A 21026-nucleotide genomic window follows, 5' to 3' on the forward strand; every position below is an offset into this window, starting at 1 on the left:
ACGCATGTTAGCTCTCATTTCAGGGCGTTCCATCTTCAAAATTTCACAATCAGCACTTAAGCATAAGGTAAATTTCTGAGTTTATTTCACCTTTTAACCTTTTGACCCTTCTAGGGAGTTGAGAGTTATTACATGGAACTTACCATGAGGCTTAAAAAAGATGCAAGAAGTGATTGATAAGGGATTGATAAGGAAGTCTAAGGGGAATGGGGAAGAGTTAGGGCCTTGGAGACAGTGTGGCCCTGTTTGATACCTGCTCTCAAGGAACTGCAAGATTTACAGCAGCAAATTGTCCTGTTCCTTGTCCTCTTTGGCAACCCAACACTTTTATTATTAGATTTTGTGTCTCCTTTCTAATCTCAGTTGCCCTTGGGGCATGGGTTTATGGCATTAGGAGGGTAGGAGGGTGACCAAACAGCTTTGGGGAACTGCTTGGCATCTAGCTTGTCTTTATACTGCAATTCTGGAGTAGCAAGGCGCTCACACTCTTCATGATCTTGGGGGCTCAGCCCCTTTTTCAGTACATAGCCCTGAACCCCTCGGGCCCCAAACTGGAAAGGACGAAGCTGGAGGTTAGCTATTTGACCAGGATCCACAGCTCCTCCCCCCAAAAGGCAGTGGGAAGCCAATGCTGACCTTCGGGCTCGAAGTTTGGCTACTGCTGAAGCAAGCTTCACCCTCCCATAACGGTCTGCACGGTTCCATAGGCTGTGATTGAAGTGGACATAGAGAGCCCAGTCTAGGTTATTCCAAGCTCTAGCCCTAGTAGCTAATTGTTTATCCATGATTCCACCATGATCTTTGATCCCTTTATGACCTTTGACACTCTTAATACTAGTTGCCTGGGCATTATGTACAAAGCCTACTACATCATCCAGGCCCCAGCACAAGGCATCTGCCAAAAGCACCAGTGACTCATCAAAGTATTCTGCCACCAAGACCAAGTCAAAGATTGAGTCTAGCCAGGCCAGAGCCCATTGGATGAAAGATGAAGATAATGAATCTGTTATAGAAGCAGGGCTAAGGGATATGGAGTGGTCAGCTAATTGGATGTGGGATGTAGTATGAGGAAGTTTGAAGAGAGAGTTGGGATCAAGTTCTGAGGGCTGGGATGCAGAGTTAGATGGCCAAATATGTATATCCGAGGACTGGATTTTTTTGAAGGGTTTAGGATACTTCTTCAATGCCCTTATTTCCTGGGGGAGAGGAAGGCCAAAATCAAACCAGAGTAAGTTCCGGGCATAGTGGTCCCCACGGCCCCCTGGCCGGTAGAATGCTCGTGGCGAAGCTAGGAAAGCTGCCAAAGATGGTGCTGCACGGAAAGCAGATGATACAGATTTGTAGTAGGAGAAGGCAGAAACTGCCAGTGCTGCAGGATCTCGGACAATGGAGAAGAAGAAACTATCCGGGGGCATAACCCGGAGTACCTGTAAGGCATAATAAGGGATATGGAAAGAAATAAGGAGTCAGGAAAGAAACAAGGTGGGATGTCATTCTAGCATCTCTCACATTCACCCTTATTTCATTGTTCAGCAATTGTAGTAACACTATAGCCCCCTAACTGGTCTTCTTTTTCCAGTCTCTTCTTCAAGCTCATATAACACATCTAAATTTACCTAAATCACCACTTTGAAGCACTCTTCTGTTCAAAAATCCTCAGTGACTTCTCAGTGATTTCATAAAAAAAATTTAAACTCCCTACTATTTGACTATTACCTGTTTGTCCATCTTTATGTCCTACTACATGTTTCCTAAATTACAAACTGGATTAACTCAGTATGTCCTAAATTTGCCTTGTGATTTTTGAAGCCCAGTTTCTTTGCTGTTATCATTTATTACTTTAACTACAATATTCTCTCTCTAAATTCTATTAAAATCCTATTTTGTCATTCAAAGCATAATTGGTTGTAACCCATTAAGTCAAAATAATTTCCTCCTTTGACTTAAAAGCACTTTGCAAGCAACATATAACATACTGTCTTGTGCAGAGAGATTTCAGTTAACAAGGGACCTAGGGACAAAGGCTATTTAAACAACATCAATCTAGGCACAAAGAGAATAATGGAAAGTTTTTATTTTAGCACTATGTTGGTGGCAGAAAAAGCTAAGGGAGGAGGAGTGTCTGTTATAGGCCAATCTAGCCAAATTCGACTTCACATACCAGTCCTTCCTTTTCTCTTCCTCATATAATACCTCTCATCATTGGAAAGAGACAATTCTTTTTCTTTTAAGGCATAATCATTTTCTTCATGAAGCCTTTCCTGACTGCCTATGTGCTATTGTTGTCCTCCCAAACTATCTTGTACTTAATTATTTTGTGTGTAATAATGATAACATCTGACATCTGGGGAGCTAAGTGATATAGTGGCCTGGAGTCAGCTTCAATTGTAAAGTGAGCTGGAGAAGGAAATGGCAAATTACTACAGTATCTTTGCCAAGACAATTCCAAAAGGAATTGTGAAGAGTTGGACATGTGTAGAGCTAACATTTATATTATTTCTCTGTATCACGCATTGTGCTTGAGGCTTTAAAGTTGTGTCATTTGATCCTCACAACAATCCTGAGAGGTAAGTACTGTTATTTCCTTTTTACAAATGAGGAAGGAAGACAAAGGTTAAGTAATGCCCAGAATCAAACAGATAGCATCTGAGACATTTGGATGTTTCTGATTCTAGGCTGATTGTTGCATATAATATAAATTTATTTTATATTTACGCCATATATATCTTTCCCTTTCAAGATTATTTTGTTGTTTTTATTTGCATTTCCAAGAGCCCAACATAGTGCCCAGCACTTAGTAAGTCCTTAATATATGCAGATTGATTGATTGACAATTCCCAATAGGTAGCAGTGGTCCAGAGAGCTTACCCTATATTTCTTCACTCATTCAGTAAACCTTTATTAAGGCCTTTGATAGGATGTGATATACAGTGCTAGGCACTGTACCCATACCTTTTCACATTCAGTGAGCATATAGTTAAGATGTAGTTCCTTGCTCTCAAGGAGCTTTTAATCTAAAGCGACATAACTATATTACAGCCATGCCTTTGTTCTGAAGAGACAGCTTTACTGATCTATTTCCTTTCAGAAAACTTGTTACAAGAAACAGAAATAATAGGAGTTTTCTTCCTTTGCCCTCAAACAAAATCTAGCTAAAGCAGGGGGCACCCAGAGAAAAAGATTCAGAATGCAGAATGGACAGGGCAATTCAGAACATCAATACTATCTTTTTGACCTTTAGATCTCTCTTCAGATCCTGAGGAAACCAAGAGCCTTGGAAATAGCAATGCTTCTAGCTCAGTGCCCCTTCAGCCATCATCCTGGGAAGCAAATCTTGTAGCAATAAACCACTTGCCACTAAAGTCTTTGGTACTGTCAGATAGTTCAACATCAGAAACTGTAATTTTATCAGTGGAAAATATTCATTGATATCAACTTTGTCACTGTGCCCTAAAGATTTTGGAATTTTTCCATTTGACTAAAATCTTCTATACTTGTTATTCCCTGATTAGAATATGAGCTCCTTGAAGTTAGGGACTGCCCAGTGCTATGTATATGGTTAAATATTTAGTAAGTGCTTCATTATTCATTCTATCACCACTACTTTTTCCAACTATTTTCCTTCTCTATTCAGTTTTAGTGATATATTTAGTCATTTCAACATATATGTCACTTGAGCCCACTTTTCTACTCTACTAATCTCTAACTCCAGATAACAATCTTTTCTTCTACTTCTAAGCAAAGGAATGCTAGTCAGAGAATTTACAAATTGATGAAGTCCATTGAAAATTTGTATCAATATCAATGGACTTCCCTGGTTAGGCAACATTCAGTATAACAGCTCTTCTAAACTTTAAGCCTCCACCTTCCTTTTTCCTCTCATCTATAGTAAATGTCTTCCTTTTTTATTGAGATGATGGCTACCAAATTAACTCCTTCAGCATCCTTCTTTCTCTTCCCTCTAGTTTTCATCTATTTTCTAATACTTTTACCTACTGTAAAAAAAAAGTAAATTAACATTCAAGGCTCTATACAATCTGGCCTCACCTACCTTTTCATATCTTTTTTTTTTTTTTTTTTTTCATATCCAGTTCTCTAGAACTCTCTATATAAAGTTTTGCAAACAGCTTATATTATCCCACAGGTTTCTTCCATATTTCTCTTGAAATCTCCTACCTCAAATTCTATCTCCTTCATGAAAAAGGATGCCTTGAGAAACTGAAAGAGAGCATGTTCTCACCATGCTAAGTGACTATAATTGTGGCTATAATTCTTTGTAATTTCATATATTACATTCTGCTCTGCATTCTGTATTTGTTTACTTTTTCACTCCCCTTTCCCTGGGCGTATCAGATAGCTGCTTGAGGGGCAGAAACATTAAACTGTATCTGTTTTGTATCCCCAAAGTCTAAGATTATTCCATGGATGTTTGGTGAATTTATTGATGATTATGTCATAACTCAACTGATCTTCATCAAATATAATTTTTATTACATCAGAAGATGAATATAAAGCATTTTGCGAATCTTAAAAGTTCTTTATAAATGTCAGTCATTACCTTCATCATCATTATCACATCTTTCTCTGATCATGGCTCCACTTGCTCAGTGGATCAAATTCATAACTTGTTCTGACATTCAGGCTCTTTTAATTCTCTTTCTCACTCAATCATATATTTCAATTTTATTGCTTCCCAGAATAGTTCTTTTGCAAATAAACTTACTACAGTTCTGTATATGATCATTCCATTATCTCCAAAAGAGACTTTGTCCATGACACCCATGCATGGGTTTTGAACTTTAATCCAGATACAATTTATTACTATTTCTTATTACTTTAGGCACCTCTGGACTTCAATTTCTTTTTCTGTTACAGGGGGAATTGTACTAAATATATAAGATCCTTTCTAGATCTGACATCTTATTGTTTTAATGCCTATTTTCCTTCTTGCCATCAGTTTGCCTCTAGTACATCTTGTAAAACTTTTCTCCTCCAGGAATCTTTTTCTTCTTTGTATTTCCTCAACAGCTACATTCTCTTTTCACTGCAATTCTTTACCATAAACCCTTCTCCTGTGTGTCATGTTTTGTTTTGTTTTGTTTTATTTTTTAAATAATGGAGGTTTCCTAAGAGTGAAGACTGCTTCCTTACCTTCCAGCTTCCCACATAAATGGGACTTATATAGAAGGGACCTCTGAATACATGATAGAAATAGCTGAGAGGAAAACAGATCAGGAGGTGATGAATAATTTGGAGGCCTAAGCCAGAGGGAAAAGGGGGATATAGGGGAGCCAATGGGAGTATGGAAAAGGGAAAGAGACCTTTGAGGATCTGGAGGGAAGAGACAAGGGATGAGAAAACCTCAAGAGGGTAAAATTACATATGAAATTCCTAGAGGGAGAACCAGGTGTAGGTGGAGTATCAGAATATGACTCGGAGCAACTAACAAGGTAAAGAGACAACCCTACTTTTGCTTCCATTGCCATTGCCCCCTACCTTACCTACCTCTGGTAGGTTGAATCTCATGTGGTGACAAAGGATGTGGAAAGTAGGCTGAGGTCCCCCACCATGTGGGAGGTAACCTTTGACTGAAGTAGCCTGGAAGAACTTTGGGTATCCAAACTGGTATCGGACAGGGAGAGCAAAGCGTAGGCTGTGTCGATCCCCATACTGATGGAGAAGGCTTAGTACAGAACTGCTCCCAGATTTATGAGTCTTCAGGAATACAAGCTGCTTCTGAGGATTGCAGGAGGAGGCCAAAGAGCCAGAGGTAGAAGCCCACAGTTGTTGAAAATATAGCCCAGGAGGCCTAGAGCAAAGAGGGGAGAAAGAAAAAGATGTACAAATATTGGGCATACCATATTTAGTTTGATTTTATTTAGAGAATCTTTAGGGTAATCTCTCTTATACTATAGTCTTTTCCTTTACATCCAGAGTCCTCAGAAACTGGAAAAATGATATTGGGGTCTGGAGCCAGTAAAAAAGGGGCATTGGGATTTGGGAATAGGGGGAGCTCACCTCCTCTGGAAAGGCCATTGCCAAATCTGGAGTGCTAATCCAATGGTCATGAAGACTATCAAAGCAACCCAGAGGCTCTTGGACCCCCAGAGCCAGAGACGCATCATCCTGTTGGAATAACAGAAAGGTTAATTAAGAAGAACACAGAGAAATTGGTAGTTAGAAAAAGGCATACAGAAGCTGAGCTGTGTATCCAGATGTGTAATTGTCTTTCTCCATTCCTTTTTAACTTTGGCTGTGGATGTTTCCTGAGTTGGCAGATTTTTTACAACCTCAGCGTCTGGGAGTGGGGGTGCAGATTGGGAAAAGGTGCTAAGACTATAGCTAATGCCTGAGCAACTTCCCATTCTTCATCCCTTGTCCTCACATTCACTATTCAACTTACACTAAACCTCACTGCACCCATTTAATTGGGTACCTTTTCTGTTATTGATCCTCTTCTTAAGGTGATAGTGGAGGCATAGGATCCCTCGGTAGCCCCATCACCCAGAGTCTTTCATATGAGGGAAAATTGATTGCCTCCCAACCTTGTCTCTCTGACTCTGCCTTTATCCGTAATCTTCTACTTCTATTTCTACTTACTATGCTCCCTCAACAATGCCTGGAGGGATTTTAGAGAATGGTAAAAAGAGGGTAACAAGAAAATTGATGGAATAAAACAGAGCAAGGTCAGTTCTGTTAACAATGAGAGATTATTCCAGTCAGAGCCACAGAATCTTAGATTTGTAAGGGACTTAATTACTTTCCAGCCTAATTCCTACCTGAAGCATATTGTAGCATCCTGGCTAGTGTTCCTGCAGTCTGTACTTCACAAGCAACTATAGGGAATTCTACTTATTACCTTATAGGGCAGCCCACTCTATGGCTTTGATATTAGTTAGGAAATTCTTTACAGTAAACTTAAAAAAAAAAAATCTGCTTTTTAAGAACAAGTTAAATATTTCATCCTGACTTTGGTATTCCAAATCTTGAAAAAAGCAATCTCACTGAGTTTGCTCAATTTCTTTAACGAGAAAGGGAACACTTCATAAGGGAAGATGATGGGAAAGAGGATAGGGAAGAGGCTGTGCCGGCTCTGATAGAATGAGATGCAAGAGAGGGACTGGTTGGTAAAAATAAAGGAAGGGAGGGGACTTTCTGATGTGGTCTGAAATTCAGGTATCACTTCCTCTCCACAATCCTGAAGCAGAGAACAGTCACCCCAGTTCTAAACAATCCTCAATACTGCAGCACCCTATCTTTAGAAATGAAAAACTAGAGGAGAAATTGATGCTTTCTTGAGGTTCCAAATACCTCCCCAGATTCTCCTTTGGAATCAAAGAAATAAAAAGAGACAAAAAGGATGGAATTCCCTAAGGGGTCAGTCCCGGAAAGAGGCTACGGGAGAAGAGACAAAAGTTCCCTTTATCTCCAAATTAACAAGAGAATGGGGAGGGAGGCTTAGCCTCAGGCTCCCACTTGTACATATAATCATACCCTCCTATACGGTGATTCTGCCTAAATCATTTCTGGGGCAGATGCCATTTCTACTACCACATGATGTACTAGCCTTTCTTTTCTCTGCCCATTTCTAATTTATAGGGCTCACCTTAATATTAGACTTTCAAGTTTCTTCCGTTCCCTTATTTCAGCTTCCCAACGCCTACGCCCATCTCTTTCCAATCATGTCAACCACAGCTGTGTTAGCCCAAATAACTTCCAGCTTATCCCCACTGTCGACACTAGCTCTCTATGCTCAAATTCGTCCCCTCCGGGAAACTCCCCCCTCCCCCAAAGCACATCCCCCTCGACCCCCTCTCTCCCACCCCCAATCATTTTTTGCCTCTTGCCTTACACTTTCACTTACAAAATGATTCTAGGGGTATGGAGTGGGTAGCTAAGCCCTTCTTCACTTCTCACCCCAGCCACAGCTTGCTTCCTTGGAACTCAGTTTTTTCTTCAGAACTTTCTCCCTGTTCAGCTCCGCCCCAGATTCTTTTTTCTCCCTCCCTCTCCCTTTGTCCAGACTTCATCTCAGCGTCTTCGTTGGTGTCTTCCTTTTTCTACATCTCTCCCAGTCGATTGCCTCCTTTTTGCATCTTTCTTTGCTCTTCTCCAAGTCTCAGCTTTTACCTCTCCCTCTTCAGTTTTAGAAATATAAAGGGAAAACAAAGCACAGATAAAACTTAATCCTTAATAGAGAGCAGCAGAAACAAAGGTCAGAGACTGAATCAAGTTGAAAAATTGACAAGCATGTTGAGAAGCATAGAAAAACACAATGGACACAATGTCCAATATTTGCAGAATTAAAAGAAGAAGGTGCGGATATGGATAAAAGAGAATGGATAATTATAGTAATAGACTTTCAATTTTTGTTTTTTTAATAACAGATTGAAAAAAATCAACCCAGAAACTTAGTCATTTTGCCCTTTTACCTCCTTCCTACAATCAAACTGTCCTTATACCCCATTTTCTCTCTTCTCCCCCATTCCTCTGATTTACCTCAACAACCCTATCTACCCAAAGGAGTAGATATCCTCCTTGCCCCAGACTGGAGAATCCTAAAGAATGCCCCTCAAATAGCTCCAACCCCTATCAAATGAAAAAATAAATATTTTTTAACTTCCACCCTCTTGTCCAATTGGATTTGTAACTCCAGCCACTTACCCCATGCTCTCTTAGCGGTCCCCACTCTACCCAGACTCAGTTGTTCCATTTAGCTTTTTTAGTTGCTGGGGAATATCCCATCCTTTCTACCCCTATTGCTGAGGCCCAAGCAGGTTCAGGACTAGGGGTAGGAGAAGTGGATGGGTAGAAAGATTCCCAGAAACCACCTTACTCCTGGCATCACTGTAGTTGTAACTACTACCACCACCTCCTTTAACCCCAGGAGTATTCCTTCTTGGAGGTCTTGATGTGGGTTGTGGCCCCTTTAAGGAATTAGTCCTTTCAGACTGATTTATTTCTTTCTGATTCCCAACCCTTCCTAGTTGATACATTATCAATCCAAGAAGCTAGGACATTGACTCACAAATCCTGGTCAAAAGCACCCCTCTGAATTCCAATAGAAGATCTGGGCCTGTCCCAGCCCCCCACTGGATCTGAGCCAACTTGGGCTCTCCCAGCCCCCATCAGATCTGAATCAACTTGGGACTCCACCCATGGGCCCCTTTAGCTAAATCTCTCATAAAAGAGCCAAGCTGGAGTCTTCTTTTTGCAGAAGGTCTAAACATGCCAGCACCATGCCTGGTACCAAGGACTCTCTACCCACTGGAACACTGTTTCTGGTGCCCTCTTATCTCTACCTTCACTTTTAAACTAGACTTTAACCTTACTTCCAAACCCCATAATAAACCTCTTTTTTCAATCTAGGTTTTCGGGTTTATAAATTACAAGGGACTCTTGCGCCGCCACTAGACCTCATTTAATTCCCTCTCCTTGTGCCAAATCCAAAGGGATTGCAGGGGAGCTTTATAACTCCCTGTACCCCAAACTTGCCATTAGACCTCAATTTCATTTGGGTACCCCAATTCTAGACCTCATCATTTGGTTCCCTAACCAAAATCCCCTAAAACCATACATAATTTGGTGACTAAACAGAACCTCAACCTTTTCAGGGCACTCAGAACCAATCTGGGTTTTGAGCTATTCGTACAGTAGTCTTCCGGGAAGAATTATCTGTGTTCCTTTTTTCGTCTCACTATCTCTAAAGGTAGTGGGCACCCAGACCAGGTCTGGGCTTCGGGCAGTATTCTCCTGAGGAGAGTATTTGCATTTCAGGCAAAAAGGCCTCTTTTTGTCACATTCTATTTTTAGAGATAGCAGGACCAGGAAATCTGGAACTCTGGACAAGGTAAAAAACTTTTTTCTTTCCCTATCCTGCAGTGGACACCCAAGCCACTCAGTCAGGCTTGGGTCATTGTTAGAGCTCTACATTTGTGCACAATTCGAATTGCTATGGACTGACAAAAAGCCTCCTTTTGCCTCACTCTCTGCCTCTATAGATACAAGGCTGCAAGAATTTGGAAAACTAAAAGCTTTTACCTGTCCACAATCTAGATACACCTCTGCCTGTAAAATCCTTGAGTAGATGCTTGGCTTGAGAAAACTCCTATCCAAACCCGCCCAGAGACAAAGGACCTTTTTATGCATCTCAAGACATTTCTAATCTTTTTTTCTTTCACCAGAAAACCCTGCTCTCAGGCAGGAACTCTGAGATAGAAGAGGAAGTGTCTCTTTAACATCCCCCCCCAGACCAAGGAGACACTCTATTTGATCTGTTCTAGGGAGATAACAGGAGAAATTAAGAGGAGCCGTGTTTGGGTCCTTCTCCCACTCCACTGCTAAATACAATGGAGTCTCTAATGGTCAGGCTGTAGCCACGAGGAGAAAGGTCACTGAATTGGGGTGAGCTTGGAGATATGTCTCTACCCACAGCTGCTACTCCTTGGAGAGGGGTGGGGCTGTCTCCTTCAGGTCTTGCTCTCCCAGCAATATTTGGGGGGCTTAGATGAGCTACCCCGCCCTCAAGTTCCTGCGTGGAATCACCAGAGGAGACCTTGACATTAGGGGACGCACCGCACCGGGTAAGATGGCATCTTTTTCTCCCCTTCCCCCATGGAGTGGGGAATCATAGAACTCAAGGCCTTTTTCAGACCTCTCCCCTATGGCTTGGTAACCTGCCATTTAAATGCCCCTATCCTGTCCCCTTCTTGGGGTACTATACAGTGGGTGGTTGGGGACTCAATCTTAATCTTCTCAGATCTCCAGAAACCAACTTTTAAAATGGAATTTTGCCGGCAATCTGGACGACTGGGCTTCTTAGGAGCTGCAGCTTCCAGCCCTCTCAGGAAGCATGCTTGTCCCATATATTTTAAAACAGGACTGGTTTCCCTGCCTTAGATCAGTGCCTCTTGTCACAGCCTTTTAACTGTAAAAGCCTCAAAATTCCACTTTTGCACACTCACGAAGCTGTCTACAAAGAGGGGATTTCAAACTGCTAAGTTTTTTTCTCCTCTAGTCTCAGGGCACTTAAACTTTCCTCACCTGCTTGTGGAGAGATAGCCTAGCTATCTCCTGAAACCAGGCTGTCTATCTCTCTCTCTCCCCTCTCCCTCTCTCCCCTTCTCCCTCTCTTTTCCCCCTCTTTCTCTGTGTCTCTCTCTCTTTCCTACCTAACTTTACAGGTGGGAACTTTTCGCTCCTAAATCCTAATTTTCTCAGTCCCAACACCTTTTGCTCTTAGCACATTCTCTCATTTTTCTGCACTGGCATTCTATGCCCCTGCCAACAATTAAAGATTTCTTTTCTGAGCTCTAACCCTGGCCAGGTTGCAGCTTCAAGAAAGACCTTTAGAATGATGGCTGGGGAATAAAATTCGAAATCAAGGCAAATTAAATTGTTGAGAGTGAAGTTAGCTTCTTTCTTTTCTCTTCTCATTCCCTGACTGCAGCAGGAAATGAGATAAGAGGGAAAGATGGAACCTATTGTCGAAACTCCTTAACTTCAACTCGGTGAACACCTTTAAGGAAAGAGGTCTGTCTTTCCTGTTGCCTTTTTCTCAAACTCTCTCTCTAGACTTGTTCTTTGTTCTATACTTGTCTATATTCCCCTGAAAAATTTTTCCTTGCTCTGTTATGTCACAGTTCTACCTCAGTTTCTCTGGCACTACAGCTCAAGGAGCTCAGGGGCTATAGAATATGAATACTATTTAGAGTTAGGCGAGGAGCTATTGAATGGAGAACACTTTCCTACCACACTTCTCCTTCTCTATCCTGCCCATTGGTGGCCATCTTACGAGGTTTTCACTGAGGTAAGCCTACCACATCACCTTTCTATAGTGGGGGACAATTCAAATTCCCCGGAGGATCACTGGCAGAACTGTTCTGGAGAGCCTTGCCCTTGTCATGGATTATCATTGGTGGCCCTCCCACGAAGCAAGGCTTGGGTTCAGATTTTTTGGGCACCAGGGACATCTGGGCAGACAAATTCCTATAGGTCTTTGGGTCAGCTTCTCTCCTCCATGCCTAGAGATTTTCTCCTTTAAGCTGTCTCTTAATGCAAGAGACACACTGGGCTTGAGAAAAATACCTCAATCTCAAAACCTAAACTCGAATAGATTAGCTGAATTCCAATCTCTCCACTCACCAACTCTCTGGAAAAGTCCATCCTTAAAAGTGCTTTTTTTCTTTCAAATCCTGGGACTGATTAAAACTTCTGCCCTCTGGCAAAAAGCATCCAGTAGAATCACACCCAGCACACTAGTCACTTTCAAAGCTGAAAAACTCAGCCTAATGAGACCTGGAACCCTCCCACACCCTCAACTTTTTTTTTAGGGGTTCAAGGCCAATATACTAAGGTCAAAACTAGAGGATCCCATTCTGAGCCCTCAATGTTTCTTCCACTCTGCTTCTAATAGCTGTTGGTTTCCCTTTGATTTGATTTGGTTCCTCAAAAAGAAAAAAAACAAAAAAAAACAAACTCAGAGCAGAGGTGCCTTTTTAATACAAATCTCTCCCAGACTTAGCCCTCTAGGTGCCACAGAAACTGTCCCAGGAGACCCCAGTCTCTGTCCTGAGTGCGAGTAGGAGGAACACTGGAGAAACTACATCAGCAAACACCACAGGGGCTGAACTGCCCCCCCCCAGCGCTGGGATCTTGCTTGCTGGTAGGAAATTGGGGTCTGGCCCTGTTTCCCCGTTTATCCCAAGACAGTCGGAATACCTCAAGGGCTGGCAAGCTGGGTAAACAGCGCTGAAACTTTGCACTCCCTCTGACCCCTTCCACCCCTCCCTCTTAAGAGTGGGGATAGAATACAAGGGATAATATTATTTTAAAAAAAAAAAAATTACTCATGCATATGTACTGTCAAAAAAATTATAAATAAAAAAAAAAAAAGAGTGGGGATAGTAGGAGGGAAGGTTCAGGATCTTTGCTTATTTTTCTAATAAGATTGAAGAACCAACCCTTTATTATTTAAAAAAAAAAAAAAATGCAGCACAGATTTCTAAGGGCTTAAAATGCATTCTTATCTTGATCTCCAGCCTTGATAAGCAGGGATACACCCATCCCTAGACCCTGCCTCACAAAAATATCAGTGACTTATTAAATCTACTAGATATCAAGTCCCCATTTCCCATCCTCATCTCAACACTGGATGACACCCCACTTTCAATTTGTCCCTGAGATTTGTTTTCTCTAGACTTCAAACTTTGAATTCTCAACTGCCCTTCAACCTGGAGAACATGGGACAACTGACTGGGGACGACTGACTGGGACAAACACCCCTTAGATGCTCTGCCATCTCCAAACCCCATCCCTCACGCCTCACTTCCTGGCATGAACCCCCAAAATCTCTATGACCCTTGTCAGCTCGAAGCAGTTAGGAGGAGATTGTTGTCCCTTTTATCCCACATGCATTTGGAGGTGACTACTTGAGGGGGGAATGAAGAGGGGATCCAGAACTCAGAAAATACTTGAAGGAGAAAATCTTCAATTCTGCCTCAACAAGAGACTGCCCCAAGTTTTTTTTTTTTTTTTTTTCCTTAAATGAATTTAAGTTTTAACTGCTTCAGGGGAAATGACACGGGTTGTAGCCCCTTTAAGGCACTAGTCCTTTCAGATTGATTTATTTCTTTCTGATTTCCAGCCCCTCTTAGATGATTTATTATCAATCCAAGAAGCTAGGGCATTGATTCACAAATCCTGGTCAAAAGCACCCCTTTGAATTCCAATAGAAGATCCAGGCCTGTCCTAGCCCCCCACCGTATCTGAACCACCTTGGGACTCCACCCATGGGCCCCTTTAGCTAAATCTCTCATTATAAAAGAGCCAAGCTGGAGTTCTCTCTTTGCAGAAGGTCTAAACATGCCAGCACTATGCCTGGCACCAAGGACTCTCTGCCCACTGGAACACTTGTTTCTGGTGCCCTCTTATCTCTACCTTCACCTTTTAACTAGACTTTAACCTTACTTTCAAACCCCATAATAAACCTCTTTTATCAATCTAGGTTTTCAGGTCTGTAAATTCCTTTACAGGGGATTCTTTCATCGTCATTAGACTCCATTTAACTCCTCCTACTTTTGCCGAATCCAAGGGATTGCAGGGGAGATCTATTTGACTCCCTGTACCCCAAACCTGCCACTAGGCCTCAATTTCATTTGGGTACCCCAATTCTAGACCTCATCATTCTGAGTGGTAGGACCACAGCTGCTGCTCCTGTAGTCATCTGCATAATGCTGCCTTTCCCCAGAATCATTAGCATCCTCATGCTCACAAGAATCAGAATGTCAAAGATGGAAAAGTCCTTGTAGGTCAAATTGGCATATAAGCTGTCCCCCAAATCCAACATATCATGTCTTGTCTTTATACATTCACCTAAGCTGGCCTCCATATCTGGAATATACTTTTTTCCTCACATGTGTCTTTTAAAATCCGTATCTATCTGCAAGCCTTGGCTCAGGTATTATGTCCTCTATGAAACCTTTGATTTCTCCAATTTTTATTATTTTCTCTACTAAAATTTTTCTAGAGCACTTTATGAGCTCTCCTTTACCATCCCATCCCAATCACCACTCCCTTCCTTGTATTTACTTATCTCTATACATTTTATATTCACTAATTGGTTATTCTTCTCTTCCTTGAGGATAGACTGCTTCATTTTTGTCAGTTTCTCCAGTGCCTAGTATAATGCCCTGCATATAATAAACTGTTCATAAATATTTATTGAATTTAAATGTGTATAGTCCCCCATTATAAAAGGACTCAACCCCTCTTCCCCCATTTTATAGAGGAAACTTAGGGAAAAGAAGTGAATTTTGTTCAATGTCATAGAAAGTTGTAAATCAGGACTTCTGCCTGCCTTTAAAACTAGTTCTTGACTACACGCCATATACCTCCATATATATTATATTCTCCATAAACACAGAAATAGAGACAGAAACCATGTCAAAAGGACATACAGAAAGCTAGGGAGATGCCAAGGGATGGGAATGATCAAGAAAAGGATAGGAAATACTTATGTATCTTTGGGGAATTGGTTTACTTTGGTCATCAGATTGAATTAGTTAGGAATTAAAGTTTGGGAGCTTTGGTTAAGATCAACAGAAGGAGCTATAGGCCATAAAGGAGTCAAGAATGAAGTGAGAAGGCCCAAGTCCCTGAAAGGTTAGGGTCAGTGTCAAGTCAGGGATCAAAAGTCAAGATAGGGGGCAATCCTCACCTGCATCTTGAAGGTCCAGGTCATGCCCAAGTGCTGCTGCTCTCATTCGAGCTGTGGCTGCCCCCAGCTGCAGTCTTTGCCGCCTTGTGGAGAGATTAAGCCCTGAGATGTTCACTTCTAACTCAAGAGTTTATCTGCTCAGCCAAGTAGTTTCCTACTACAGATTGCAGGTACCTGAGGCCATGAACCATCAGAAAGCAAGGTTTTCATTGTCTGTGTTCTCTCTATCCTACCACTTATCACTTTCTAACCACTAAATATCTCTACCCTGGTCCCTACCATCATTCCATAATCATCCTCATTTGGATCTTTCTCTTTGCTTATGCATTATACCCTATTTCTTGAGAGCATTTTACTGTCTTCCTCCTGTTCCTATCCAGCAGGGCTTTGCCTCCTCTGTAACATCCATTGACATCCATGTAGATACACCAGATCTGGGGTTTCTGGACAGGACTGCCCCTGACACTGTGTGGTGTAGCTGCTCTTGGGAGCTCCCATTGCTCCATAGATGGAGCTATATCTTTCACACTATTCATATTATCCTCAACTACCTTCATCTTCCTGTCTTCTGTTAGAGGTTTCCCTCACCAGCCAGGGCAAGTTAGTTCCTGCAGCTGTGGTGAGCCACTCCTCCTCAAGAGGAACTGTCTGGTATATGAATGTTATGGAATATTATTGTTCTATAAGAAATGACCAGCAGGAGGAATACAGAGAGGCTTGGAGAGACATCAACTGATGCTGAGTGAAACGAGCAGAACTAGGGGATCATTATACACTTCAACAATGATATTATATGAGGATGTATTCTGATGGAAGTGGATATCTTCAACATAGAGAAGAGCTAATCCAATTCCAATTGATCAATGATGGACAGAATCAGCTACATCCAGAAAAGGAACACTGGGAAATGAGTGTAAACTGTTTGCATTTTTAGTTTTTCTTCCCAGGTTATTTTTACCTTCTGAATCCAATTCTTCCTGTGCAACAACAACAAAAAAATTCGGTTCTGCACATATATATTGTACCTAGGATATACTATAACATATTTAATATGTATGGGAATGCCTGCCATCTAGGGGAGGGGGTGGAGGGAAGGAGGGGAAAAACTCGGAACAGAAGGGAGTACAAGGGATAATGTTGTAAAAAAAAAAAAAAAAAATTACCTATGCATATGTCAAAGAAAATGTTATAATTATAAAAATTAATAAAAAATATCTTAAAAACAAACAAAAAAAACCGAGGAACTGTCCACAGTTGATTGACCTCAACCTGAGGTGAAGGAGCTCTCTGAGAACATGCAGGGGCTGGATCCTACATCCTTGAAAGACCTGAGTGGTACAGTAAAGAAAAAACTTTAGAAGATAATTTCTGCCCTTTTGTTCCTTCCAGTAATAATGGCAACACTCCCACTTTCCAAGACACCATCCTCTGATACCTGGGCTGAAACCCCCATGTTTTTTTCCTGCAGAAACATCAAACCCTCTGAGATTTTCACTCCAATGGACTCAGATGCTATCTCAAAAGAGAAGGGGCTTGGAGCCTCTCTGCCAAGAGCAAGAGTGTGTCTGGTAGGAAGAAGAGAGAATAGTAGACTTCCTTTTATCCAAGAATCTTTTCCAGGCCTTAATGTGAGGATATTTGCCTTTTAGACTTCCTGGTTAGCTTTTCTCAGCATCTCATCCCTTATTTATGATTTAAAAAAAAAATTATTTTATTTTATTTATTTTTTTTTTTACCCAGATAGTCTCACTTCCCAGTCCTCCCTTGGCCCCTCTCACCCAAGTAACTCCCCCACTCTGGATCCAGCCCCCCTCCACTGAGACAACCTCAGGCCACATTGAGGCAGAAACCCTGACAAGGCCAAAAGGAAGGAGCCCCTTGGCATAGGGAAAAGCTAGTCGGACAAATTATAGCCTGGACACAGCCCTCAGACATTGACACCTGGGGATAAAGAACACCATCACCATCATCATCAACAACAAACACTTATTACATAATTACAGTTTGAAGGGCACTGTGTTAGGCACAAAAGAAAATAATGGAAGGGTAAAACATACTTTATGATCTCAAAGATTATACAATTTAATTGAAGAACAGTATTAAAAGATAAATGATGACACTGGAAGGCTCTTTACTTTTTTTTTTTGTCAGCATAGGAAATTCCCAGGATTATGATTTAGTAGATTCTTTTAGGAAGTTGCTTAAGACACACTTTCTTCAGTGTGACTGTCTCAGAATCACAGTATCAAAGGGAGGATTTTAACCTAGGTCTTATTTATTCTAAGCTCTGCATGCTTTCCATTGTGCTCTGTTGCCTTTATGAATATCTGATGTATGATGAATATTATGGGAGGAGTAGAAGATGCAGAAGAATAAGAGATTGAGGGTTAGACAGTCAGAGAAGACTTCATAGAAATGATGACCTTAAGGGTGATGCTCAGATAAGTGGAAAGGAGAGTAAAGATATTTCAAGTGGAATAATAAGAGGAAGGTCACAAAGATAGGAATGATTTTTGGTGTACTGAACTCGGAATAGCATTCCCTTTGTTTAGCTGGAGGACAGGATTCAATGAAGTATGAGATATGAAATATGGTTGAAATGTCAGGTTCAAATGCTAGGCTATGGAAAATTATCTTTTATAAAGTTTGAAAACAGGTAACAAGGATGAGAGGCAGGGATGTGTTAGAAATAATTCAAAGGGACTTGCAAAAGCTGACTGCTGAATTTTCAGTATGAGCACTTGAATTTTGACATTTGGTAAATACTATAAATCAGGGCTTGACTTACTGTTTTGTTGATGGCCTAGATTTAAGAAAATGATGGAGAAAATGTAAATAATGCATATTAAGCTTAAAAATATACTAGGAAGAATTTTTTAAAATCAGAAATCCAATTGTTAAAACATTTACTAGCATACCTCAAATCAGAAATCACAGGAATTAATTTCCCCAAACTCCCAATAGTCATAATCTGATTAATATTATTAATAAATTATAAAAAACACCCTATTAGATGAAACAGTGTTAAACAGCAGAAGTTTCCAGATACAATAGTATAAATGGACAAAAAGCTAACTTATGTCACAATGAATTTCACCACTCCATGATGGGATTCTGTTATAATACATTAGTGATGTGACATAGCCAAAGGCTATATAATGAGACACAATGCCTATATAACCTCCAGAGATCTGCAAAGGAAATCAAAGGCATAGCATGATCAGAGTGTGGTAATTGGGATTTGTCTTTTTATTTATTCTCTTCTTAGGGCAGAAATTTACCATAGGACAGAGAAGGAATCTAGTCTTTTTACCATAACCAGGGAGTAACACAAATAATACAGGTCTCCTTAAATTGGGATTTGTCTTTTTATTCTCTTCTTAGGGCAGAAATTTACCATAGGACAGAGAAGGAATCTAGTCCTTTTACTATAACCAGAGAGTAACACAGTTAAGTAACACAGGTCTCCTTAAATTTAAACTCTCTACTGGAATCTTTCTCTGGCTTCCACCTCTTTCCCTAATATCTTTACCTTAAATGCTGAGCTGATCACATCTCTTCCAGTTGCCAGTCCCTGGGTGAAGGTGTGAACAGCCAGTTTGAGTTACCTAGTCAAGAAAGGGATATGGGGGAAGTAGAAACAACAGGGGAGTGGATATCAGTTAATTTCTGGAGAGGGGAGGGAAATTTAGGAAAGGGAATCTTTAAAGATCTAAGGGATCTTAAGTCTGGATGTCTATGGGGATCTATGGAAAGCCAAGGCTGGTAAGATTTCCGATAGAGTATCAAAAAATCAAAAGGCTATTGTCAGAGATAATCTGGGGTATATTCCTGGAGGAATTGCTATCCAGCTAGTATGAAAGAATCAGAGTTTTGGGGAAATTAGGTGAAATTAAATCTCACATAATGGGAGAATCAGAGATTTGAAGTACAGAGGTATGATGATTTATATTTAAGGATTATCTTACCTGTAGGTGGAGGCATCAAGGTGACTCTCCAAAAGGTTGTAGATGGCCATTTGGGGATGCAGACAGGTGAGCAAAGTAAAAATCAGGTAGTCAGGAGTGCAACTATACTGTGGATATATAGCAGGGGAAATGCCTTTTCCAACAGAGACCAGAATTCAGACAAGGCATGATCTAATCCTGAGCTGGTGCCCCGGTATTGGCCACATGGCTGTGAGAAGAGTTCACTGAACACTGGGTGCATGCTGGACAAACAAGTGGCCACAGGATGAAGAGGAGGGCTCAGATGCAGATAGTGACTCTTGGAAAAACTCTGTAATAGACATAAGGATGGTGGAGAGGGGGGTGAGGCATAGGAGGAGAGTGTGACCAAAAGACAAGAGGCAGGTAGACAAGAGGAAAAGATAGCAAAGAACAGACATAATAAAGGGGAAAAAAAAGACAAAATAATTTAGATCGTGTCAAGATTAGGGGAAGAAGAACTAGTTATCTTGAGAGGGGAGTGGGTGTTGGAAAAAGATTCATGGATCCTGAGCACAAAAAAGACACTAAAAAATCTAGGTTTTTGGACACCAGGGATTTCACCGCTGAATTTCCAATGCTGGGAAGTAAAGTATATGCAGGGAAGGATGCACTTCCCTCTACGGGAGAGGCATCTTCTGTCTCCCTAATCAGTTTCTGTTTTGTTTCACTGGAGCAGCACCTGTATTCTTGGGGGCAGACCTGGGGATGCTCACCTGAGAAACAGTGATATGTCAGGAAACGTTAAGAAAATTCCCCTTGTTCTCTCGTCACTGTGATCTCCCTTCCCTAGCATTCCCCAGTTCACTGATGGCCCTATGGACAATGACATCCTCCAACTATTGCTCAATGCATTCTGAGAGTCCTAAAGGTCTTACAGGATGTGTGTGTGTGGGGAGTTGTGGGGAATACGATTATGTGGAAACAGAAAGGTATTATTATAAATCGGTGTCTCAGGACCGGATTAAGTGAGAAACTACTCTGTGACTAAAAGGGAAAGAGGGTGGAGACAGGGACAACTCTATGGTCAGTCTCAGAGAAAGGATGCTCATGAAGAAAGGAAGGTTCTGTAGGAACGGGGAGAGACTTTCCAAGGGGAGTTCAATTATCATAGAACCAGTTATCATAGGTATGTATGGGCACAAGGGGTCCTCAGGGAAGCGGGGTTACTATGGAGTCATTAAAGGACTTATTTAGGGATGAGGAGTGGTCTTTATTAAGGACGGGCGACCATGGGGCAGGGGAAGAAGTTTCCCAGCCTTCCTGCTCTCCCCTTACCGGAGATCAGGGTGGGAGGCAGTAAATTCAGGCTGTAGCCCGGGGCCCAGAACTTGCCGGGTCTCAGCGCAGCTCCGAGTGGCCGAGGCTTCGGGTCCGGCCTTGGCCTCGGGTCCCCCGCCCCGGCCCGGAGCACAGGGGCAGCAGCGAGCGAAGGGACCACAGGGAGGTCATGACTGCGAGTCCGAAGAATGAGGGAAGACCGTACACAGCCAGTGGGACCACTTCACTGGCGAGAGGAAGAACGAGCCTGGAGAACACAATGGCCCAGCACTGCTGTGGCATCAGGCTGCACTGAGGGAGACAATGGAAGACCGGAGCCGGCCAGGAGGCAGGGTCAGGGGCATAGCCATCCAATGAGAGTATGAGATTATCTTGGGGGCGGGGTCAGGAACGGGATTCAGCCAATGCGGACGAGGAAGTTTATCCACAGGGCGGGACATAGCAAAAAAGCAAGATGGGTAAGTGAAGTTTGAAGAGGTGCGACTCAACCAATAGAAAAGGACAACCAGGTTTGAAAGAGCTAACCAGACGCTGGGCAGGGG

At 41.7% G+C, this 21026-nt stretch overlaps 2 protein-coding genes across 7 annotated transcripts in view; one reads left to right on the plus strand and one right to left on the minus strand.

Moving 5' to 3' along the window:
• Positions 1-64: 64 nt before the first annotated feature.
• GAL3ST4 (galactose-3-O-sulfotransferase 4) lies at positions 65-20775 on the minus strand. Of its 5 annotated transcripts, none has more exons than XM_074311602.1 (8): positions 20482-20775; positions 19186-19495; positions 18750-18825; positions 15218-15300; positions 7918-8138; positions 6019-6126; positions 5506-5809; positions 65-1427 (listed from the first exon to the last, which is right to left on the minus strand). In XM_074311602.1, exons 5-8 carry the CDS (start codon positions 8028-8030, stop codon positions 360-362), a joined length of 1593 nt encoding a protein of 530 aa, XP_074167703.1. In that variant the 5' UTR covers positions 8031-8138; positions 15218-15300; positions 18750-18825; positions 19186-19495; positions 20482-20775; the 3' UTR covers positions 65-359. The 5 variants fall into 5 exon arrangements, with proteins under 5 accessions (XP_074167703.1, XP_074167702.1, XP_074167701.1 ...); XM_074311601.1 differs by having other exon boundaries at positions 15218-15391; XM_074311600.1 differs by lacking the exons at positions 18750-18825; positions 19186-19495; positions 20482-20775 and having other exon boundaries at positions 15218-18105.
• Positions 18408-21026, plus strand: part of STAG3 (STAG3 cohesin complex component) — a 34295-nt gene continuing 31676 nt past the window's right edge. The window contains exon 1 of one of the 2 annotated variants that reach the window (XM_074311583.1): positions 18408-18447. The gene's annotated coding sequence lies outside the window, so the exon portion shown is untranslated. The remainder of the gene's footprint in view (positions 18448-21026) is intronic. The other variant, XM_074311580.1, reaches the window with a different exon arrangement.

The sequence above is a fragment of the Sminthopsis crassicaudata genome, chromosome 4 (genome assembly GCF_048593235.1).
Source record: "Sminthopsis crassicaudata isolate SCR6 chromosome 4, ASM4859323v1, whole genome shotgun sequence".
NCBI lineage: Eukaryota > Metazoa > Chordata > Mammalia > Dasyuromorphia > Dasyuridae > Sminthopsis > Sminthopsis crassicaudata.